At 39.5% G+C, this 26,098-nt stretch overlaps 1 protein-coding gene across 3 annotated transcripts in view; it reads right to left on the bottom strand.

Moving 5' to 3' along the window:
• Window positions 1-26,098, bottom strand: part of SWAP70 (switching B cell complex subunit SWAP70) — a 77,164-nt gene that overhangs the window by 11,163 nt on the left and 39,903 nt on the right. For all 3 annotated transcript variants that reach the window (XM_020874458.2, XM_070473376.1, XM_020874459.2), the window contains 5 exons: window positions 23,675-23,848; window positions 12,283-12,510; window positions 10,524-10,670; window positions 9,306-9,414; window positions 6,611-6,792 (listed from right to left, as the gene is read on the bottom strand). In XM_020874458.2, coding sequence (XP_020730117.2) covers window positions 6,611-6,792; window positions 9,306-9,414; window positions 10,524-10,670; window positions 12,283-12,510; window positions 23,675-23,848 — 840 coding nt within the window. The remainder of the gene's footprint in view (window positions 1-6,610; window positions 6,793-9,305; window positions 9,415-10,523; window positions 10,671-12,282; window positions 12,511-23,674; window positions 23,849-26,098) is intronic.

Raw genomic sequence — 26,098 nt, 5'->3', positions numbered from 1 at the left:
AGGCTCTACCCCATGGCCATGGAACCAAGAATGCGAGGCTCCCTCTCAGTCTCCAGTCTAAGGATAAGGTATCTCACAGGAGGATGCAGACCAAAAAAAAAAAAAGTCGTCTGTCATTCCAATAAACAAAGGATGTTGTCTGCTATCAAGCCATCAGCCACTGTAGCCGTCCCAACAATGACCCATGAGGGTCATTCAGGGTGGAGAGAAACAGGACGCTGGCCCTAGAGAGTTAAACTGCATACCCACAAAATCATTTTACTGAGCTAAAATCTGTATCTTCCTATATACAGAAAAGCACTAAAATCATTAATTTGAAATATCTGTTTTTTTGTGATAGTGCAAGCACTAACTACACGGGTTTGTTTTGTTTTTTTCAACAAAAACTCCTATAAATCCTGGCTCCCTGCTTATCTCTTTGAAACAGGTTCTCATAGCTGAGAAGTGCTCTCCCAGGCCAGAGTCCTCAGTAAAGGCATCAGATAAACATAACTCTCAACATTTAGGTTGTGTGTTTTTTTCAGTCAACAAGATCATCAAACTAAATCACAGGCCAGCTAAGAAGTCTGATGGGAAACAGGGGAAGACAGCAAAGAGCCCCCACGTATTAGGAACAAGTTTCAAAGTCAGGCCTCAAAGATCAAATGTGGGCCAGAATTTAAATATCAGACTATGGGGCAAGTTGGGCCCCAGGGCATTGTTGAAAACAACAGAGAAACCTGTGAGTTGAACACCTGAGAACGTGACACCGACTGAGGCAGCCGACTTAACAGAGAGATCAGAGGTGGAGACGGAACCCTGCTGCCACACACAAAAATAATCTCAAAATGCATTAAAGACCTAAATGTGAGACCAGATACTATAAAACTCCACAGGAAAACACAGGCAGAACGCTCTTTGACATAAATTACAGCAATATTTTTTTAATCTGTCTTCTAAAGGAAAAGAAATACAAGCAAAAACAAATGGGACCTAATTAAACTTTAAAGCTTACGCACAGCAAGGGAAACCATCAAGAAAATGAAAAGACAACCTACTGAATAGGCGAAAATATCTGCAAATAATATGACCAACAAGGGGACCAATATCCAACATATATAAACAGCTCATACAACTTAACATTAAAAAAAACCAAACAGGACTTCCCTGGTGGTCCAATGGTTAGGAGTTCACCTGCCAATGCAGAGGACAAAGGTTCGATCCCTGGTACGGGAAGATCCCACATGCCGCAGGGCAATTAAGCCCATGTGTCAAAAGCACTGAGCCCTTACGCCTAGAGCCCGTGCTCCGCAACAAGAGAGGCCACCACAATGAGAAGCCCATGCATCATAACTAGAGAAAAGCCTTACACAGCAACAAAGACCCAGTGCAGCCAAAAATAATAAGTAAATAAATAAAAGATTTAGGGGGAAAAAAAAGCCAAACCCTGTACACTGTTGGTGGGAATGTAAATTGGTGCAGTCACTGTGGAATACATCATGGAGCATTCTCAAAAAAACTAAAAACAAAACTACCACATGACCCAGCAATTCCACTCCTGGGTGACAAGGCAGGAGTTTCAAGACAAAAACACTAATTTGAAGATATATGCATCCCAATGTTCACAGCAGCATTATTTATTATTGTCAAGATATGGAAGCTATCTAAGTGTCTTATCAACAGATGAATGAATAAAGAAGATGTGGTGTTACAAATATACACAGGAATACTACTAAGCCATAAAAAATAACAAAATCTTGCCATTTGCAGCAACATGTATGGACTTGGAGGGTGTTGTGATAAGTGAAGTAAGTCAGACAGAGAAAAGACAAATACTGTATGACATCACTTATAGGTGGAATTGAAAACATACAACAAACTAGTGAATATAACAAAAAAGCAGCAGACTCACAGATACAGAGAACACACTAGTGGTAACCAGTGAAGAGAGAAGGGGAGAGGCTAGATACAGGTGGAAGGAGTGGGAGATACAAAATCCTGGGTATAAGATAGGCTCAAGGATGCATCATACAACATGGGGAAGATAGCCAATATTTTGTAATAACTATAAATGGAGCATAACCTTTAAAAATTATTTTAAAAGAAAATAATACAAAAAAAAAAAAAAGCTCCGTTGATACCTTGGTTACCCCAGAACACTGTACCCATACCCAAGGTTGTGCCTTGACAGAGGACAGTCAGTCAGAGGCTGCATATCATGAGGCAAATGGACTTCACTGAAATAGTCCAGCCAAGTCACTATGCAAATAAATGAGCAAACAACAAGTCCTTGGGAGAAGGGCGGAAACTACATCGAGAGTTGCTTACAAATATCATCTAAAACATTTAGTTTTCAACAAAAAATTATGAGATATGTAAAGAAAGAGTGTGACTGATACACTGGAAAAAAGCAAGCAATAGCAACTACCTTTGAAGGAGCCCAGACTCTGGATTTAGCAAAGACTTCAAAGAAATTATTATATGTTCAAAGAACTAAGGAAACCTTGTTTAAGGAAATTATAGATGATATGATGATATCCCCTCAAACAGACAACATCAATAAAGAGACAGAAATTATAAAAAGAATCAAACGAAACTCTGCAGTTGAAAACTACAACAACTGAACTAAAAAATTCACTAGAGGGTCTCACCCATACAAGAAGAATCTATCAAAGACAGACTGATAGAAATTATCCAATCTGAAGAACAGAATAGAAAATAGCCTCAGAGAAATGTGAAACACCCATTAAATGTGCTAGTTAGCTAGTTAAGTCGCTCAGTCGTGTCTGACTCTTCGTGACCCATGGGCTGCAGCCCTACCAGGCTCCTCCGTCCATGGGATTCTCCAGGCAAGAACACTGGAGGGGGTGGCCAACACCACTAAACACACCAACATTCACAAAATGGGAATATCCGAAGGAGAGGAAAAAAGAGAAAGGGGTAGGAAAATATTGGAAGAAATAATGACTGAAAACTTCTCCAATTTGATGGAAAACATTAATCCACCCTTCCAAGAAAGTAAGATAAATACCGAGAGTTTAACACACACATCATATCGTGCACACATATGTATCATAGTAAAACTGTGGAAAACCAAAGACAGAAAATACTGAAAGTGACAAGAGAAAAATGACTCATCTTACACAAGGAAACACAGAAACATGTGACTAGTTCTGACCAAAATACTGTTAAAATAAATAGAAGTGAAGTGTGATATTTCTGGGCTGGAGGAGTTAACTGGCAAATTCTAGAACAGTTTTTTGTCTGACACAGTGAATAGCAGTATTTGACATGGTGGCTGTTCCATCTGCCTGTATGTCATAATTATAGATGTATATACACCCTGACCCAGCAATCTCACCTCTAAGAATTCATTCTACAGATATATTAGACATGTATAAGTAAGTGTTAGTCACTCAGTCGTGTCTGACTCTTTGCAACCCCATGGACTATAGCTTGCCAGGCTCCTCTGTCCATGGGATTCTCCAGGCAATACTGGAGTGGGTAGCTAGTCCTTTCTCCAGATCTCTCTGACCCAAAGACTGAAGCCAGGTCTCCTGCATAGCAAGCAGGATTTTTACTATCTGGGCCACCAGGGAAGCCCTTTAGACATGTATGAACAGTTATAAAATGACACAGTACAAAATAATTCCCTGCAGCACTGCTTATTAAAACAGACTAAAACCACCCAAAAGTTCATCAATAGGAGGAACTGGTTAAATAAGTAATGATATGGTCATATAATAGAATATTTTATAGCTATCAGAAAGAATGAGAAAGCTCTTTATACTACACTGACACAGAAAAAAAAAAAAAAATATATATATATATATAAACTAGATGCAGAATCCTAAGTATGTACTTTTTGTGTTTAAAAATGAATAAGAATGTATATTCATATTCTCTTGAATACACATTACATGAATCTAGAAAGATACATAAGAAATGAATAACAGTTGTCTTAGGCAAGGCATAGGAATCAAGCAGAGGGAAGAAAAGAGTAGGAGGAAATTTTTTCACTGAATCCCTTTTTATATTTTAAAATTTTTGAACCATATGATTTTATTACTTATACAAATGATTATATTTTTTAAAAGAAACAAAAGTAGAAATAAAAATTATGTGCCGGGGTTGAGGGGGATAAGTAGGTGGAACACAATAGGATTTTTAAGGCAATATACAGTGAAAAAATACTCTGAATGGTATTATAATGTAGATACATGTTGTTATACATTTGTCTGAACCCACAGAACATATACCACCAAGAGTGGACCCTAAGGTAAACTACAGACTTCAGGTGACTAGGAGTGTCAGTGTAGACTCATCAATTGAAATAAATGTACCACTCTGGTTAGGGATGTTGATTCTAGGGGAGGATATGCATATATTGACACTGGAGGTATGTACAAAATCTGTGCACCTTCCTCTTAGTTTTACTGTGAACTTAAAACATCTCTAAAAAAATTAAGTCTTTTAATAAAATTACTTGAGTAACACTTTAAAGAAATATGTTAATTTATTTAAAAAAATACCAGGGAATTTCCTGGCAGTCCAGTGGTTAGGACCCCACACTCTCACTGCCAAGAGCCCAGGTTCAATCCTTGGTCGAGGAACTAAAATCCCACAGGCTGCACAGTGCAGCCAAAAAGAAAACACACAAAAAAACCAACCTACCACGATTTCTTATTCCTCCTTCTGAATTAAATGAAGCCTGTATCAAGTCTCACAAAATGAAATCTCATTCCAGGTGATTCAAATATTCATCTAAGTAATATTTTTCTAAAAATGCTTCAATGAAAAACTGGAGAATTTTCTTTTTTGACAAGAAAAGAAATTTAACAATTCTTAAAAGGATCCATAATAACTGCTTTCCAATATTTACCCATCAAACCTCAAATCAGTTGCTTTAATGCTTCAGTAGAACTAGGATGTGGAAAGGTGGTCGAGGTCAGCTGAGGTCTGACCAAATCGGTACGCATTCATGTAGCACAGAACAGGGACCTACATGCTCCTGGAGGTTGAGTTAAAAGTCGACAAGCTTAAAAGGATCTCGGATGGATGGATCTCAAATGCATGATGCTAAATGAAAGAACCCACATACTGAAAACATATATACTCTATGATTCTGTTTATATGATAATTTGGAAAGACAAGAATATAGGAACAGAAAACAGATCAGTGGTTTCCAGGGGCCAGGGGTAAGGAGAGAGTCTGAATACAAGGGGCAGCATGAGGGAATTCTCTGGGACATTGGCATTGTTCTATATTCTGTCTGTGATGGTTTCAAGAATCTAGACACCTGTAAAAACCCATACACCTATACCATGATATTGTGATTTATAGTAAGAAATACATATATTTGGTCTTTGTCCCAGTTTCTGGCATAGATCTCCCCAAAGTCTTAGAATTTCCTAAGTGTTGAGAGTGATAATAAAGTGACTTTAAGAAAACACATATGGATAGGGGCTGGTTGCCAATGAAACCTACCATGTGGTGGGAACTTTCAGTCTGACCTCTGAGGAAGGGAGAAGGGCTGGGGGTTGAGTCAATCACCAATGTTCAATGATGTAATCAATTATGCCTGTGTAATGAATCTACCATAACAACCCAAAAGCACAGGGTTCGAAGAGATTCCAGGTTAGTAAACATATGAAGATTTGGGGAGAGTGATACACCGAGAGAGAGCATAGAAGTTCCGTGCCATTTCCCCACATGCTGCGCTAGGCATCTGTCTATTCCTGAGTTACAGTCTTTTATAAGAAACCAGTGACTAGTATGGAAAACATTTCTCCGAGTTATGTAAGCTGTTCTACCAAATTAATCAAACCTAAGCTGTAGTGGGGGGCCACTTCCCTGGTGGCTCAGCTGGTTAAGAATCCACCTGCAAAGCAGGAGACCTGGGTTTGATCCCTGGGTTGGGAAGATCCCCTGGAAGGGGACATGGAAACCCACTCCAGTATTCTTACCTGGAGAATCCCCATGGACAGTGGAGACTGGCAGGCTACAGAGAATGGGGTCACAAAGAGTCAGATGCGACTGAGTGACTCAGCACAGCACAGGAGAGGAGGCTCTGGGAACCTCTGACTTACAGCCAGCTGCTCAGAAGCACAGGTAACAACCTGGACTTGGGACCGGCATCTCAAGAGGGAGTTGGGGGCGGGGTGGTGGTGGTGGTGTCCAGACTGTATCTTTGACTCCAAACAAAAAGTAAAACTCACAATTCTAACACTAAGCATCTTCCAAGATACTCATGAGTGAAGATGGGAGCTAAGGGGGGAAACCTAGAAAAGTAACGGATCCTATCCAGTTCAACAAAAGTGACCCTGACATCCTCAGGAGAAACTTCTCATCTTTCTGTGAACGAATTCAACTGTGCTCACTGTTCTTACAATTGCTCTTTTCTGGTCAATGAAATATCCCTGTTGTCCTGAGACCCTCATACTCTCAAGGGCTGGGAAAACAGTGTCTCTCTCTCAGCGGTCTAGAGACACTTCCTGGAAGTGCAGTTCTCCAAACAATCTCCCTACAATCATGTTAGCCTAGTCCTGGCAGAACTGAAGCTCATAAGCAAGGTCACAGAGGCTCCTACAGAGAAAGAGAAGATCGCCCCCTGCCCAGCGTCCACTCTCACCTTCCTCACGGCCTCCAGCTCCTGCTGTTTGTTTTCGTTCGCCACCTGGAGCTCCTTCATCTGTCGCTCCAGCTCCTCCTGCTCTGCCAGCAGCTTCTTCCGCAGTTCTTTCCGACGCTGGCGGGCTTCTTTGTGTGGTGGGGGGCTGCCCAGCTTCAGGAGATGGATGGTAGAATGGATGGCTGTGAAAGGCATGAGAGGAAAGATGGGAAATACCCTTTATGCTCTGTGAGCCTAACCTGAATGGCATAGTGGGAAGAAAATCAGAAACCCAGGGTAATTCTGATCCTGCCACTGAGCAGTGGTGTGACCGTGAGCCAGTCACAGAACCACTTACACATGAGTTTCTCAACTCTAACCAGAGAGAGATGATCTCTTGAGTCCCTTCCAGCTCCAAAGTCCCATAACTGCCTATCTGTGCTTAAATAGACTTGATCTGGGAACATAACATGCATTTGAGGAACTCCCAACACTTGCAACTCCCTTCCTTAACTTCCCAAAAGGCCAAATAAGAATAAGACATCACAAGGGCTGAGATTCAAAATTCCTGGTATCTGATTTGCTACCTGCTGTAGGTAGTCAATCTAATGGAAATCAGTCCTGAATATTCATTGGAGAGACTGACACTGAAGCAGAAGCTCCAATACACTTTGGCCACCTGATGCGAAAAACTGACTCATTGGAAAAGACCCTGATGCTGGGAAAGATTGAAGGTGGGAGGAGAAGGGGACAACAGAAGATGAGATGGTTGGATGGCATCACCAACTCAATGGATATGAGTTTGAGCAAGCTCCGGGAGTTGGTGATGGACAGGGAGGCCTGGCATGCTACAGTCCATGGAGTCACAAAGAGTCAGACACGACTGAGCGACTGAACTGTAGGTAGTCTGCCCCTCATCTATGCCTTATGAAACCATCTCCCTATATACTTCCATTCCGAGGTGATAACAGCCAACCATGTATTGAATATTTGCTATATATAAATATGTGTGTATGTATATATACACACACATACACTCTTTACACACATTATCTAATTTTTGTATGAAATCTGATTTCTTTCCTGATTGTTTCCATTATCTAAATAGCTAGTATGGGGGTGGGGTGGGAGGGAGGCTCAAGAAGAAGGGGATGAATGTGTACTTACAGCTGATTCACACTGTTGAACAGAAGAAACCAATGCAACATTGTAAAGCCATTATCCTCCAGTTAAAAATAAAATCAAAAATTAAATAAATAGCCAGTACTTTCACACTGTTCAAATTCAAAAGCCTGAAAGGACATAGATGAAATCTCCCTCCTACTCCTATTCCCAAGCACTGAGCTCTTCACTTCACTACCAACTAACACCAACTGTTTCTGTGCATCTTTCCTGAGATACTTTAAAAGCATATACAAATAAACGTATATATACATTTTCCACCTTCCACTGACACCGTGGTGGCGTAACACTCTCGTGAGAGCCTGAGTCTGTCCTCTTCACCCTGGAGAGCTTTTCGTATCAGTATACACTGCGTAGTGGTGATCAGTCCTCCAGTGTGCAGCTGTGCCATCATCTATTCAACCACGCCCCGATTAATGGACATTTGTTTATAAATCTGTCACAAACACTTCTGCAACAATGTGTCATTTTTAAAACCTGCAACTATATCTTCACTATCTCATTATTAACCCTCACAACAACTCTGAGAGATAGGTACTATCATTAGCCCCATTCCAGAGAAAGAAGCTGCTCCAGAATTCCTAGTGACCCAGGAGAGAGGATCCAGACGCAGGTACACTTGCCTCAAACTCTGAAGCTACATCAAAATGTCCACAATTCTCAATAAACAATTTTACCTATATTGAAGAATATAACATTCAGAATCCCCTTTCATGATTAAAGAGAAAAATCTCACTTTAATCTTTACTAATGCTGGAGTGATATTTTAGTTTAAAAGTTATTAAGTCAAAAGTTTTCATTCTCGAGATATCTGAAACTAGTGATTTCCTATGAAAGTAACAAATCCTGAAAATTACTTGAAGTATTCAAAACCTATTGCACAATTCCTCTTTTGTTTTACATATTTCTAAATACTCAAAATGGCCACTTTAAAATTCTTCATGGTCCTTAAAGGGGGAAATTCCATATTCTTGAAATAGTAAGAGTAAATAAATAAAACCAAAAAGGTCCAGTTTGTACTTTTCTCACAAATTCATCAGGCAAATGATAACTGATGAAAATTCTGGGAACTCCTCTCAGCATGTTTTTCTTTTAGCTACTGTGCTTCACACAGAAATAACTATAGGCAATGAGGAACAATGCCGAGTATCTCTTGTTCAGTCGCTCAGTCGTGTCCGACTCTTTGAGATCCCATTGACTGCAATATGCCAGGTATCCCTGTCCTTCACTATCTCCAAGGGTTTGCTCATGTCCATTGAGTCAGTGATGCTATCCAACCATCTCATCCTGTTGCCCCCTTCTCCTCCTGCCTCAATCTCTCCCAGCATCAAGGTCTTTTCCAATGAGTTGGCTCTTTGCATCAGTCACCAAAGTACTGGAGCTTCAGCTTCAGCACCAGTCCTTCCAATGAATATTCAAGGTTGATTTCCCTTAGGATTGACTGGTTTGATCTCCTTGCTGTCTAAGGGACTCTCAATGAAAAACAGAAAGTGCTCTCAAGTTTTATCATGACAAGTAATAAAAAGTACCTTACCCTGAATCCACTCTTGTTTCTTCTTCTTATCTGAAGCACTGATTTCAAAGGTCTTATCGAAACATTTTATGAGAAAAAGGCATTTCTTTCCATCTTTATCAGGCAAGGACTAAGACAGAAAGCAAAATTAGTCTTTCAAATTTTACTTTCAAGTATTTAACTTCAAACTTAATTACTTATACAAGTACCTATAAATGAATGTTACTGATTTATTTATGCTGCCCTCTAGGCAACAATACTTGCGGTAAAAATCACCCCAGATGAGTGTACAACATCTAGACTGGGAGAACCAACAGCACTTGATGGGCTATGCTTCGGCCTTTCCTGAGCACAGCAGCCCTTGTACATTGCACCTTATGCCTGAACACGTCTCTCACAGGAATCCTGGAAAATATGCCCATGGAACTAACTGTTCCAATAGGTACAGACACCCAGGGCGATTCTCACACCCTGCAGATGTGTCTCTCCCTTCCTTGCACCAGGGGTGCTGCTGCTGCTAGCAAGCTGTGGTTCTTGTCTTATACCCTTATAAGTAGACTGGCACGATCTATCATAATCCTGTGAGTCTCCATGTTTAGCTGAATCTAAGAAGACCCCTTACTGGGCACTGCACACCCTTAATATTAATACATACCACTTCATCCATCAAGACACATTATCATTTATGAATGAGATCTTAGGTATTTTAAATGTTCTTCAACAAATAAAGATGTGGTAATAATTCAGGTATAAATAAAAAATTCAAAACATTATGTTCTTGAGGACTTCACCTATTTACAGAATTAGCAGTGATAAAGTGTTCTGAAAGTCATTCTAGTTATGCAAAGACATGTTCTTTGGGTTTATTTATTACACTCAAAAATGGCCCAGGTCCTCAGATATACTCATGATTTCAAACACTTACTGATTTTTTGGCTTTGTTTTCTTATTTATGACTCCAATTTACTCAAGAAATGATTCCTTAAATACACAAATACATGAGATTTAATCCCTATACTTTATTCTCAAATACAAGACAGAAAATAAATTCACATTAGAAAAAAATTTTGTTAGGTATCTGTAATTCTTTGGTTCAGAAACTATGGTTACTGTATGCCTATATTATTTTAGAAATGTGACATTTAAGATTATTTTAAGGCCCCAGAGTCTAGAAGAAGGAAGATAAACTACTTGGACAGCAGGCGGCAGCACTGGAAAGAGGTAACCATTGACTCTTACCTCCACACAGCAGTTCTCATCCAAGAGAATGTCTCCTTTCTTATCTTTCAGATCCTCACTCACATAATAAGAAATTATGTTGGGTTTTAATACAAACCAGCGTTCAGTCCAGTTTTTCCGTCTATGGCCTTTTTTTATCATGTAACCCTAGGTAAGATTAAATCTGATATAAATGCTGGTGCTTTTCCTTATAAGAGCTGGTATCTCCTCCTTTTAACACACACACACATCTCTTCCCCCACACACACACCTCTTCCTTTTAACACACACACCCTAACTGTGATTCTCAGTAAATCTAGACCTCCATTATTAAAAATGCTAAAAGGTGTCAGTAAACCTGGCCAAACCATGCCTTCTCAGACAGTCACCCTCTGGCACCGGTGTACCTCTCTACCTGACCTCTCAGGATTCTGGAGCATGAAATCTGCTCCAAAGGAGCAGAACATGAACTGGACCAGTAGTTAGGATCCTGACTTCTAAGTATAGCTTTTAGGCTCACACTTACTAGGCTTGTATTTTCTTCCCATATGTCAGCCTCAAAAATGTGTGATCCAAAATTTTATTTCAGCAAGACTACACATTACTACTGACCAAAACACTTCAGGATTGTTCAAGAATAGCTAATATTTTACATAGTAAATCTATAGGTGCTAATAGCCTGTGGCAGACTATACACATCATCAAATACATAATAATATTTTGGCTGTATCATGTGATCATTATACTAAGTTCTAATCACATTACTTGTTCGGTTTGCTAGCTCTTGACATTTAAACCAAAACTATCTCATACTGCAGTTCATCTGCAGTTCTATATTCTGCCATCCTAATGGGCCTGGAAATCCTCTTCAGAGACCATGTTTCCTACCCTCTTATAGCACCAAAAACCTACACAAATTAAGCCCCAATTAAAGTTTATTAATAGGCTACATCTGAAGAAAAGAGCAAAAACAACATCATTACCTAAGAGAGCAAAACAAGGACCAACCAGTAAGAGTTATTATTCAATATAATAATGTAAGACGTCTGAAAGATCCACTCAAAATATATAAATTCTATTTACTAAGCATTACGTTTATTAAACAGACTATGTATATCAGCATATGTATACCATAAATATTATCAGATGCTAGGCAGGTACTGAGAATACAAACTTTATAACCTAGTATGATAAACACAACTTTATTACAAAAAGGCACTCTTCTCCAAAAGTAAGGGTACTTTTCTGATTTCATAAAAATTATAAATATCATATAGAGAGGTTAACATATATAAACATTATAGTAGTAAGTCCAATAACAAGAAAAAGAATAAAATAAAATTCAGAAATCCCACAACCCAGCAGTGATCACTTCTAACATTTTGGCCCCCATCCCTCCAGGCAGCTCTTACACACACATATCACATTGCATGCAAGGGATTACAAGATACCTGCTGTCCTACAACCTGTTTTCTTCACTGAACAGTATGCCATGGGATCTTTCAGATGAATGAGTTTAGACGTACACAAGACACGAAAGTACTATGTTCAGAAATGTGATCATGTAAACAGTTCTTTCAAAATAGCAACTTCCCAGTGTTTAACTGTAATTATTTACAATGTAAGCCTAACACAAGACTGGGAAAATAAGAAATTTTATTCCTGTTCTAAATTAGTGTAAAAATATAAGTGACTTAGGCTCATCTTTGTGATAAAAATGTTTTATTTCAAACATGTCAAATTCTAAAGGTGAGGAGAAACAGTGTCACAGGATGCTTACCTGTTTCAGCACATCTAATATGAGCTCATTGAAGACCTCGTTAATTGCCATGGACACAGTCTGTCGATCCATGCCTTTGCTGAACTGTCCGTTTCCAACAAGCTCAATCAGTTCCCACACAGAAAGGCCATCTTTACTGTCATCAAAGTTGATTTTATAATTTTCAAATTGTTCTTGTTGCCAACTTACTCCCATAGCTTCTGTAAGTTTCTTAAGCAGGTATTCAATCTATAAAAAGAATTTTAAAAGTATTACTGCATAGCAAAAAAAAAAACCTTTTAAACTTAGGTATGTATCTATGTTATTTACACTAAATAACTAAATTAAAAGGTCGATTTAGGAAATATTCTTTTATAGTTCCAATCTTGAACCATCAAGGAGAAGGGTATGGATAAAATGCCACTGATTCTATGCTAACTTAGAATAAAGTAATCAAAAACTGGAACCCTTAACAGCCTATTTGTATAAAGAACAAAAGCAAACTGCACACAGACACTATCATACACAAACTAACTGATGTGATCTGTTTACTCTGTTGGATTTCGATATATGAGAATACTAATTTTGCTGAACCAATATGCAAGCACTAAATAATCATCTCAAAGTATGTACAAGTTAGTAACCAATTTATAAATTTTCCACATAAGCCAATTATTTTAAATTAATGCTGCCACTTCTCATTAGAATTCTGACAGTGTTGTAAACAATGATGAACTCCTAGACTGGGCCAGAAAAGTTTATTAAATTCTGAAACACATAGCTTTGTATACAAAAATAATAGAAAATACCGCGCTCATCCCTCCAAAAAGCTCTACGCACACACAACACTGGCATGAAAGGGATCACAAGACACCTGCTGTCCAATAACCTTTTCTTTTTCTGATGAATGAGTGCACAATGAATGGATGTGCACATGATGTGAAAGTACTTTTTAAATGTAAATGAAATAGTAACAGTTTTAAAAACAAACTGTGAGGCAGTAATACTGAATTAGAATTGATGTCTCTTATCTTCTGGAAAGCCTGGGTATCCTACAGTGCTCTCTCAAACTCAACATATCGAAATATGAATCTCTACCTTTCAAATGGCTTCTCCTCCAATTATGGATGTCAGTTGTGAACAACACCATTCACCCATGCCAGGATGACAAACCATGCCCCACTCCTTTACATCAAGATCAGTGACAAAATCCTACTGTTTTCACTTCCCCTCTTTAAACTCTGCCTGGCTCCCTATCACCTCAAAGATAAAGGCAAGCTCCTCTGTGTCCCCCTGTGGTCACTCACCCACTGTGTACCATCTCTAACGTTTTCTCCACCATGCCTCACTGCAGATTTTACACCCCACCACCACCATCAACACTGATCCCACACAAGCTCTATAAAGAGCTAGCTAGTTAATATTTAAGACTTTATACATCTCTGTTATATGTTTTTCTTTGTTTTGGGTTTTCCTTTTTAACAACTCTTTAAAAATGTAAAAACTATCTTAGGACATGGGCTATATAAAAACAGGCTGTGAACTGAATTCAGCCAGTAAGCTGTAGTTAGCCAACACATGCAATAGATTATAAGTAGTTTACCCATTTAACACACTTTTTTATGCTTCTGTGCCTTGCCCCATGCTGTCCTGTTGAGATTACCTCTCCCCATTTCTCTACTCAGTCATATCCCACCACAGACCCGCAAATCAGGATCTGCGTTTTAACAAGAACCCCAGGTACTTCCCTATGCACATTAAAGTCTGAGAAGCACTGCTCTGGTAAAAGTGCTCTGACCCAGGTCCGGTGTTCCTCTTCTGAACTCGGCATACTGTACAGAAAGTATCTCTATATTCAAATGCTGCCCCTTGCTGATTTTTTGAACTCATTATAGGAGGGACAATGTCCCACTCGTCTTTGAATCTCCAGAACTCAGCATCATACACAGATGTAGTAGAGCTCAGTTAATGAAATGGAAATAAACCAAGCTAAACCTCAATTTTCTCATCAAAGAAATGGGTATAATAAAACTCATCATGCAGAACTCCTATGGGGATAAAATGGGACAAATATAGAACACTGTGCACAATGTCTGGTATAACAGGCACTCAATCAATTCTACTTCCTTCTGCACTGCACCATTTCAAATTTTAAGAAAGCATTCATGAAATAACACAGAATGAGGAAGAATGCGAAATTAAATTTACCTATGATTTCCAATGCATAAAGATTATGTAAATATTCTGACAAATACTAGAGGAAATATTACAGTCAATTTTGTTACAGATAGGATTATGAATTAATTTCTTTCTCTTCTTTATAACTCCAATTTGGTTATAATGTTGTTTGTGAAATAAGATACTTTAACAGGAAAAGAATGTGAACAATAGGAAAAACATGTTTGCAAAGAAATAACACACTCACAAAACATCCCAAGGTCAAAAAATACCAAGAGCTCTATTGATGTAATTTGATGAGATATTATAAGCTTCTCCAGTATGCAGATTATCTACTACCTTAAATCTAGCATACAGTGGGGTGTTCAACAAATGTTTATTCGCTGGAGAAAAACACACTCAGGTCTTCCCTTTCTCTTGTTGGAGATGTACCTGTTAAGCTTGTGCATCTGCTGTTAGGTTTAACAGCTATTATTTTCTTGTTTTTTTAAAAAAATTACTTTTGCCTCTGCCGAGTCTTTGTTGCCGCACAGGGGCTTTCTCTGCGTGCAGCAAGCAGGAGCTGCTCTCCCGTTGCAGTGAGCGCTTCTCATGCTGCAGAGCACGGGCTCCAGGGCACGTGGCCTTCAGCAGCTGTGCCGTGCAGGTTGTGACACATGGGCTTAGCTCCCCTCAGCCTGTGGGATCTGCCCAGACTAGGGATCGAACCCATGTCCCCTGCACTGGCAGGAGAATTCTTAACCACCTGACCACCAGGTAAGTTCTTGGCTTTTAAAAAGAAATAACAGGGACAGGAAGTGGAAAAAGAGAAAAAAGGAAATCAAGAAGAAAAAAGGGAAGAGGGACAGAGAGACCAGGATAGAAAAGAGAAGACGGAAAAAAAAAAAGATTAAAGCAATAAGGCACAAGGAAGAAAAACTTAATTATATAAACAACTGACCAAAGTTGTTAACAACAATTAACTCAGAGGCCTTCTCAAGCACAGAAATTCAATCTCCCTAAGGCAGCAGAAAGAGGGCCCATGATGCCTGATCACAACTTGGGATAAAAGCTTATACAGGCACTACTAGAAGTTTTAGTAGTGAGGCTATTGGTGTCACCACATGTACGGACAGGATGACAAAAAGTGGGTGTGACAAGACAGTGCATCTGACTGACCATTTGTACAAGTCAGGAAACAGCCGGGAATGACCCTGTGCCCCTCAGTTCCTCTTGTATATTGGAGCTTCAATTCCTCTCCTGTATTGGAATGTCTTTTACAACGCTTCCTGCCTGCAGCAAGCGGAGCTCTTCTAGGGGCAGCTCTCCAGGTTCCTCCTGAACCTTTGCGCACACGCCCTCCCCAGCCCTTCAGAGTTTGTCATCGGGGCCCAGTTTCTGCTCTGCATTCCCAGTGACTGCCAGGTAACTGATCTAGACTTACTTCCTGCTGACTCTGAACACAGTCACATACTTATCACAACCAAATAACTTAAGAACCTCTTCGTTCATTATATTGCGCCAAGGAGAGACAAACATTCCCATTCTCAACTATTTGATCATACTAAATAATAAATCACGTGTTGCTGTGTTAGTCTGAGTGGCCTGCACCAATTCTAAGAGCTCATTCAGTTTCAGGAAGCAGCTTACTTCCTCCTTCCAAGGCAAGTTGCACCAAAAATAACAAAGAATAAACTTTCAAGCTGCATGTGATTTTTGAGGCCTCTCTGGCTCTGAACTTTCTTTGTTAAAAGTTTTTTCCCTGTAATCATTAAAGAGGGCCTTTATTGACTTAATTCAGATTTGATTTCACTGGGGATCTCTTAAAACTCTTTCAGGTTTGAGATTTAACTGCATGAAGGCAATTCTTCCAAATAAGCAACAGACACATCCTGTTTTGTTCTTGGCTCAGTGGGAAATGAATACTCATATAAAAACTATACTTCACACACACACATTTCCAGGAAAACCATTAGACAAAAATTTCGGAACCACCTCAAATGGGGACACGCTAGTTCTGGACTTTCGTGAAGTAAGTCACTTATTTATTCAATGTTCTTGATACTACTTTCTCGGTGATAAGAAATTGAATCAAAAGCAAATTTATCTATACCAATTATGTTATTCATATAACTACCACTGTTACTTATGTCTAATATAGTATTAATCAAAGTTGGAGAATAAAATCTCACTTAAAAACATTTTGGACTTAAAATGCAAATGATCATTATGATAAATGACTTATTGGAAACATAAAGATTACTTTAAATTTATAAAGCCTAAAATCAACTGGTAATATTACAAATCAAACTCATACATGACAAATTGACATTATACTTCAATTTTATTTTAAAAGTGTATGTTTTCATACTTAAATTTTATAAAAATCTGTAAGCCTAAAACTAGTTCCAAATACAGTTCTTTTTTAACACTTAGTACCATAACAGTACTTTAAGGAAGCAAAATCTAACAGAGAATGGAACCTGAAGAAATAACTACACTGTTTTTCATAAAACGTGCAACCTTGAATTTGCATTGCTTGAGCAAAAGCCAGGGGATGTACTAATAACTTGATAAACACAAGACCATATTTTAAACCTCAGGAGGCTGGCTCAGTAGTCAAACAAAGCTATTTCACATAAATCTGTTTTAATGATCCTTTCTTTCCCCATACAAGTACTCCTGGCCACAGAGGAGTAATCTGTAGAACCAACTCTAATTCTACTTCTAATCAGAAGAATGTTGAGTGAGCTAAGGACATCAAAACAACAGAGTATGTTCAAACAGTGACATGACAAGGTATGCTGCCTGGCTATCCTGACAAGTCAAGAAAAGGCTGTTCCCTTCTCAAATGAGATTAACTTGTTTAGGAGAGGAGCAAGACACTCTTGTCAGCGGGCAAAGAGGAAAACAAGCAAGCTGTGGCGTCTTGGCTGGGCTCTGGGTGCAGAAAAATAAAACTCATGGCCTACCTCAAGTCTTTGTGAGTCAGTTTTTCAGGTCACCGAAAGCAGAAATCGTTTGAGTGTCTTAGGCAGGGCAGTCAGGAAGCTGGTGCTGATGGGCTCCCTCCACAGCCTGTGACTCAGTGATGACTTAAAGCCAATGACAAGTCCCCCACATCAAGTCAGAGCTGCTTCAGGGAATACGGTAAATCTCCCTACAAAGTAATTTCTAAATCTAAGGTCACTTTCAAGTCCACCATATATATTTTGGTGATGGAAAGAACCAAAAGATCATGGGTAAGAGACCCACTACATCTCCAGTTCCAAAGAAAATGCAGAGTAAAACTACAAAATGTCTTAAAAGACAACAATGGAGATTTTATTAGCATAATTCTTCCAAGCAGCAGCTAGGTTTAAAAATACCATTGCCATATCTACATCTATCAACATTCTATTCCCTTCTATATGATTCTGTATTAAGCAAGATAATTTTCATGGACAAAAATTTCTTAACATGTTTTAATTTCCCCTTTAACATATGTGCACAATTACATTATTATTATTAAACACTGAGAAACTGTTCACACCACTGCAGGGAACTTGCTTTCTCCTTGCTCACCAATGACAACCTAATTATTAAACCAAGGACACCTTCTCACTCATCACCCTGTAAGTTTTCTATAGCACCGAATGCTAGGAACTCTTTTCTGCTTCTTAGAACTTTTCTTCTTTGGCACCCATGACTCAACACTCCCCCAGTTCTCCTACCTGACAGACTATTAAACTTCCTTCACCAAATCTACTTCCTCCCCCGGGTACAGAAACGGACCCATGCTTCTGTGCTCAGCCCTCGCTGCTCCCACTACCGTCTCTCTTCCTGATCTAACCCACTCCCATGGCTTCCCTCTCTGCCTCCAGCCCTGGCCTCTCACAGCTCTAAACATACCCTTCCAGTTGAAACAAGGCAGTTTCACAAGGATGATCCATTCACAATGCCCACTGTACCAAACCATCACCATACATCACATCCCAAATAGCTCATCACCAGTGCTTCACATACGTCAACTATTTCAGTCCTCACAAGTGTCCAGTGAAGGACGCAAACAGGGAGACTAAGTAATCTGTTCATGGTCACAGAGCCAAAAGGTGGTCAAGCAGGGATTTAAATCAGGCAGTCTGATCTGAAAGACCACACTTTACACAACTACACTATATTTCTTCCCAGTTGCCCAGACCTGAAAGTTGTCTCTGTCCCTGCACAGACATCATGCTCCAGTTAAAAAGGACATGTGTCATTCATTTTCACTGCCCAGCACCTAACCCCCGCTTTTTTACAGTTATTAAAATTACATTTATTAATTTTCAATGACATGTTTACAGCATAATGTTAACTGAAAAAAAAAAGAGCAGGGAAAATTGTATATATTGTACAACCACACTGTATTTTTTTAAAAAGTCATGAATAGAAAAAAATATAAAAAGTAGTATTTTCAAATGCTAACCTTGGTTCTCTTTCAGTGGCAGAACTATAGAACTATAAAAAGAAAGTTCTTTATACTTATTTGTAGAAATAAGTAGAATAAGAACCTAAAGTTTCTGTAATTAACAGATATTTTATAGGGAAAGTGAAAGTGTTAGTTGCTTAGTCATGTCTGACTCTCTGTGAGCCCATGGACTACAGCCCACCAGTCTCCCTTATCCATGGAATTCTCCAGGCAAGAATACTGGAGTGGGTTGCCATTCAATTCTCCAGGGGATCTTCCCAACCCAGGGATCAAATTGCAGGCAGATTCTTTACTATCTGAGCTACCAGGGGGAAGATACTATCTATAGGGAAAGTTCAGTCCAGTCACTCAGTCGTATCTGACTCTTTGTGACCCCATGGAGCACAGCAGGCCAGGCTTCCCTGTCCATCACCAACTCCCTGAGCTTGATCAAATGCATGTCCACTGAGTTGGTGATACCATCCAACCATTTCATCCTCTGTCGTCCCCTTCTCCTCCTGCCTTCAGTCTTTCCCAGCACCAGGGTCTTAATCCAGTGAGTCAGCTCTTCACATCAGCTGGCCAGAGCATTGGAGCTTCAGCTTCAGCATCAGTCTTTCCAATGAATATTCAGGACTGATTTCCTTTAGGATTGACTGGTTTTGTTTCCCTGTTGTCCAAGGGACTCTTAAGAGTCTTCTCTAACACCACAGTTCAAAAGCATCAGTTCTTTGGCACTCAGCTTTATGATCCAACTCTCACATCCATACATGACTACTGGAAAAACCATAGCTTTGACTAGACGGACCTTTGTTGGCTAAGTAATGTCTCTGCTGTTTAATCTGCTGTCCAGGTTGGTCATAGCTTTTCTTCCAAGGAGCCAGTGTCTTTTAACTTCATGGCTGCAGTCACCATCTGCAGTGATTTTGGAGCTTAAGATAATAAAGTCTGTCACTGTGTCCATTGTTTCCCCATATATGTGCCATGCAGTGATGGGACTGGATGCCATGGTCTTAGGTTTTGGATTGTTGAGTTTTAAGCCAGCTTTTTCACTCTCCTCTTTTACTTTCATCAACAGGCTCTTTAGTTCCTCTTTGCTTTCTGCCATAAGGGTGGTGTTGTCTGCTATCTGAGGTTATTGATATTTCTCCCTGAAATCTTGATTCTAGCTTGTGATTCATTCAGCCCATCATTTTGCATGATGTACTGTACATATAAGTTAAATGAGCAGGGTGACAACATTCAGCCTTAACGTACTCCTTTCCCAATTTTGAACCAGTCTTTTGTTCCATGTCCGGTTCTAACTGTTGCTTCCTGACCTGCATCCAGATTTCTTAGGAGGCAAGTAAGGTGGTCTGGTTTTATAGGGAAAGGATGCTATTGATTTTTTAAAATAACTCTCCCTACCAGCTCTCTGACAGAAGTAGTAAAACTTGGCTTACATATAGCAGGCCTGCCTCTTTCTGTCCATGAAAACTAATGAAGGCACACAAAAGATCAGAGTGACAGCCACCAAACCCTCACATAATTAAGCTCTGGGCATGAATCAGTCACTCATTCAGTCTATGAACTAAAAATAATGCATAAAAGCTCTTATCACTGATCTACTTTTATCTCTACAGGGGCTTAGTAGCAATAGTTGTTGGGAGTATCATTTCATTATTAACCTAATTAGTGAGGAAAGTTCAAAGTAAAATCCTAAATGAGTAGTCTTCAAAATGACACGTTTCAGGTACCTCTGTTCTCCAGGGTCACAAATGGAGGTTGTCCAGGGCGTACTGAAATTCCCAATGTCAGAACTCTCAGTCTTTGGAAAAAACCAGTAGGCTGGGCGCTGAAGTAACTGACCCCAGAGTCTGATCTTGGCCATGACCAAAAGAATGACCAGGTAAACAGAGCAGTCCAGGATGGGAGAAGCCAGCAGGTACACTGATGAAATCAATGCTAACCCCCTTATGTCCGGGGAATCCCAATGTGGACGCTAAACACAAATGGGCCCTTTTCAAGCCTCCTCTGCAGCTAGTTCATGGCACCTGACCTAGATCATAACGATCAGGTGCATCATGCCCTGGGATTGGGAAGTAGGCATAGAAAGCTCTCCATGGTAGCAAGAGCAGTTGCAGAAAGGTCTGAGTTCCTGGGCAGCAGTGTGCAGGGTCTGAAATATTCCACAGCACAATCAAGTCTCCCTGTGGTTCCTCACTGCACAGCCTCCACACCTGGTTTTCAGCCATAATAGCCATTCTATAAGCTACCCAACATTTTTAAAATTACCTTTCTGGCTTAAATCAGTCAGTCCAGCTACTTCGAAGACTGGCAATTTGGCCAAGTGAGATACCTCACTCATCTCAGACATGCTCTTCCCTTGCTTTCCTGCCTCACATGACCTCGCCCTCTGTCCCTTCCACCCAGAAGTCTTCTCCTTTGCTTTTTCCATTAGTCAAAACTCTTCCATCTTTTAAGCCCCAGCATAAGTGTTATTTCCCCCCTAAATATAACAGCTAACACAATGAGCACTTCCTAAGGGCCAGGCATTCTCATTTCATCGTCACAAAAACAGTAGGAAGTAGATAGTAGCATTAGCCTTAGTTTACAGTGGTGGAAACTGTAGCAAAAATTAAATAAATTGCACATGGTCGCACAGCTAGTAAGCAGTGATGAAGCTAGAATTCAAATCCAAGACATCTGACTCCAGATCTCTGCTCTTAACCAGGGAACACCAAATTACAGCCCATGAGTCAAATCTACCCTACGAGCCAAATCTGACTCTCAGCCTGTTTTTATACACCCTTGTTCTAAGAGCAGTTTTCACATTTTTAAGTGGTTGCAGGGGGGGGAATCAGAAGTATAATAATACTTCATGGTCCATGAAAATTATATGAAATTCAAATTTCAATCCATAAATAAAAGTTTTATTGAAGCAACATACTGTCTTGTGGCTGCTTTCATGCTATTAGCAGCAGAGTTGAGTAGCTACAACACAAACAATATGGTCAGAAGGCCCACAAAGTCTCAAATATTTTCTGTCTAGCCTTCACTGAAAAAGTTTAAGATGCTCCTTTTAACCACTGCATTCTATTGCCTCTCTTAAAAAAGACTTCCCTGATCCCTGACTTCTCCCAAACTGGAATAAATCTTTCCCTTCTCTGTATTTACATGGCATTTGATCTCTCTTATAACAGGTTGTCTATTGGCTTTGAATTGCACTTGACTTTCTTTTGCTTGAGCAGACTGCAAATTTCTTGAAGGCAGGAAGTCATCTTTTTCACTTCAGATTCCTCTTACTGCCTCATTTATTGTTGCCAGTCAATAAATACTTGCTGATTTGAAAAAATATTGCAGTGTAAACTTTTAAACAGATTTTCCTAACATGAACATGAATCACAGAAATAAATCACAGACTGGACTCCATGCTGGCAGAGTGGATAATAATGGGCATGCTTGATCACTAGTGGTGGGTATATAAATTGGTATAGCCTTCTGAAGGGGCAGTTCTGCCTCGTTTATCTAATACACTAAAAGCACGCATTTTTTAGGACTTAGAATTCCACTGCTGAAACTGTGGAAAGAAAGAAGCAGACTAGTGTGCAAAAATGTAAAAATGTATGCAATAACAGTAGTCACAGGAGCTAACATATTTACTAAATACATATCATGTGCTTGGCACTGATCTAACTCCTTTATTTATTTTTTCCCCTAGTCACAATTTAATTATTTTTTTAGATTTTTTTATTGAGGTAACACTGGTTTATAACATTACATAAGTTTCTTGTATACAACATTGTATTTCTACATCTATATGCACTACAGTATTCTCGCCACCAAAAATTTAGTTTCCATCCATCATGATATAGTTGACCCTTTTTATTCATTTTACCATCCCCACCCCCACTACCCCTCTGATAACCACTACTCTGCTCCCTGCATCTACATGTTTTTGTTTGGTTTGGTTAATTATTTTGTTTATATTCCACATATGCATGAAATCATACGTATCCATCTTTCCCTCACTTGTTTCACTTACTGAACTAAGTTCTTTAAATATGAAGCCTCACAACCCTTAGAATAAACATTTTTAAGAGCTCTATTTTATAGATGAGGAAATTAAAATTCAAGAGGTTAAATACCATTGTCCAGTGTTGGAGGATTACAGATGACTCTTTTTTTAAGGGGAAGACTACAGCTGATTAATCTGATATTATTAGTCTTTTCTAAATTTCCAACTGTAATAAGCATATATGTATCATTTTTAGGGCAATAAGACAGCACAGAGCCTTACTCCTGCATTCCCTGCTCCTTTCCCCACCTTCAGAAGCTCAGGGAAAATAATCCACAACAGAACAAGCCAATGTCCTTTTCAATTTACTTTGCAAAGTATGGCTTTAAAAAAGTATCCATCCTTGACTTTGACACAGGAATAGTATTTTATCACATAAATGAGCCTTGGGAATAACATTCTGGATCCTATGTGTTTCCCATATAGTATCCTGCAGCTAGTTCTTATGGTTTGCCAACATGTAAGCAGACAGAAAATTATGTTGTGACTTGTACTGAATAAAAGACTCCTTGAACATGAGAATGGATTTGTCTATAATTAGAACAGCTTAAAGAGGAAGAACCCCACCCTGCCTGTAAATATCCAGAGTTACTGCATGACCTCAAATTACTAAGTCTGGGACTTTTTTGGGTCCATGCTTTTTTGCCTCTGATCCGAAAACACTAGCATAGGGCCTCCTTCCATATCTACATGAATTAACACAGACAGCCCCAAGCCAGAGCTACTAGATGCAAAGACAGCCACATAAAGCTCCCAGAGCCACACCTTACCTCTTCTGGCACAATGATTAGTGGGTACTTGTCCTCAGACAGAAAGTTGAAAATAACCCATATTTTAAATGCATCTTCTTCCGTAATGAACAGGGGATTCTTTGTGAGATTTTTTTTGACACAGAGGGTCCAACACATCCTATTGAATTCAATCTTGTCAAAGTTGTCTTGGACCTAAAAAGAAATGAGGAAAAATTCTGATGAATCAGTTCAAAATAAGCAGCATGTAAACCAAGTAAAACAGAAAGACAAAGCCTACTACAGGCTTCCATTTTAATCAATCCAGTTAACCAATAACCATTTCCTAAGTAGTTGCTTAGGCGCCACACTTTCAAAGGTTCAATTAAGAATGTTATATTGGGCCTGACACTGAAGTAACACCTGCTCATGTGACTCACTTGGCACATGAAATACTAGCTTGTCAAGTAATTTTTTCATGTATAAATATTATCTTCTCAACAGACTACCAATCGTGGTATAGGAGTTAAGAATGTCAGTTATTCAATATGAGCTACATGCATATATTATTTTTACCTGTATGGTCAAAGAAGATACTTTCTCTTGGGAAAAACTATTTAACTGAAATTCTAAAAAGACAGCTCTGCCACTCAGTCATTCAATCATGTTTTCAACATTCCCTCAGGGTCTACTGGTACGCTTCCCCTGTGGCTCAGATGGTGAAGAATCTGCCTGCAATGCAGGAGACCTGGGTTCGATCTCCAGGTCAGGAAGCTCCCCTGAAAAAGGGAATGGTAACCCACTCCAGTACTCTTGCCTGGAGAATCCCATGGACAGAGGAGCCTGGTGGGTTATAGTCTGTGGGACTGAAAAGAATCGGACAGGACTGAAGTGACTTGGCACGCATGCACAAATGAGCCAACTACTAAGCTACAGAAGGATATAAAGAAACTACTCTAGTGGTCGAGTGGCTAAGACTCTGTGCTCCCAATGCAGGGGGCCTGGGTTTGATCCCTGGTCAGGGAATTACATCCCGTGTGTCGCAACTAAAGATCCAGCACAGCCAAACAAAGAAATAAATAAATAGGTTTTTAAAAATTAAGGATATAAAAATGAAGAATAACTTGGTCCCTGCTCTTAGAACAGTCACAGTTTACTATGAAAAACAGACATGCAAACAGACAAATCTTAACATAACACAGTGTATGATTCAATAGTTTTTACTCATTCAACTGATAAAATTTAGACAGTAGTCATTATCTGCCAGGGACATCACAGAGATACTGAATATTTTATGTTGGACAAAAAGTTTGTTCGAGTTTTCCCAAAAGAGCCTGAAGAAAAACCCTAATGAACTTTTTGGCCAACTCAATACTGCTAGCCCTTGTCTCCAAGGAATGTCAAGACAATCATAATATAGTGTGGTAAGTATTACACAGATGTAAACAGAGGCTTCTGTGGGAACACTGAGGCGCTAACAACCCAATCTTAAGAACTGGGGAAAGATTTACAGAAAAGGTGACAGAGCTGAGTCCCAAAGAACCATCAAGAGTCAAACAGTTTGAAAACGAAGACTGTTACAGGTAGAACAGAATGTGAGAGAGCCCAGAGGTGGACACAACCATGGTCAGTTTAGAACTGCAGAAGATGAATGTGAATGGGCTACTTGGTACTGAGGGTGGTATAAGTCAGGCTCTTCATTTAAGTGCAAATCACAGAAACTATCTTGAGTTCCTTTAAACAGATAAGGAATGTATTGGAAAAGCAATGGGTAACCTCAAAGATCTAACACAAAGGCTAAAACATCTAGACTCTGAAACTAAGCCATTAACAATCCAGGCTAGGCAGTCAGAACTGCAGTTGAAACTATTCGTGGTACCAGCAGGTGGCGACACCACGGTCAGTATAAACAGGAGGCCATCAGCTGTTGCCACTGATCCAGTACTTGATCTTCATGTCACTCACTGCAGGGTCAGAGTCACACTGGGTCACATGTCTATGCCCGAGCTGCCAGGAAGCAGGGAAAATGAGTATCTAAACTCAATATGTGAGATATGAGACAGGTCCTGTCCTCCTTCCAGACACAGAAAAGAATTCAGATACTGGACGGTCAGGGAAAAAAAAAAAAATGCCCACTGTATGCGGCACGGTGAAAGACTAGGCTAGAGAGAAAGTGAAGACCAGATCATGAAGAGCCATATATATAATTCAGGGTAAAGAGTTAGGATCTATCTGTACTGGAAGAGTGGGAGGGAGCAACATAGACAACCTGCATTTTAAAGCCATACTAGGGACAGTATGGAAACATGAGGAAAGAAATTCTGTTTAGAGATAGAGATGAACAAAGTGTGTATAACATAAGGAAGAAGTCACTAATTGGCTGCAGGAAGAGGTTTCTCTTTGTGGTTGGCAAACCAGTTTCCCAAGATTAAGAAGATATCCTTTGTGCTCTGCCTTAGGCACCGA

This window comes from Odocoileus virginianus, chromosome 10, assembly GCF_023699985.2.
Source record: "Odocoileus virginianus isolate 20LAN1187 ecotype Illinois chromosome 10, Ovbor_1.2, whole genome shotgun sequence".
NCBI classification, from domain to species: Eukaryota; Metazoa; Chordata; class Mammalia; order Artiodactyla; family Cervidae; genus Odocoileus; species Odocoileus virginianus.
This window is presented reverse-complemented; position numbering and strand designations above follow the sequence as displayed.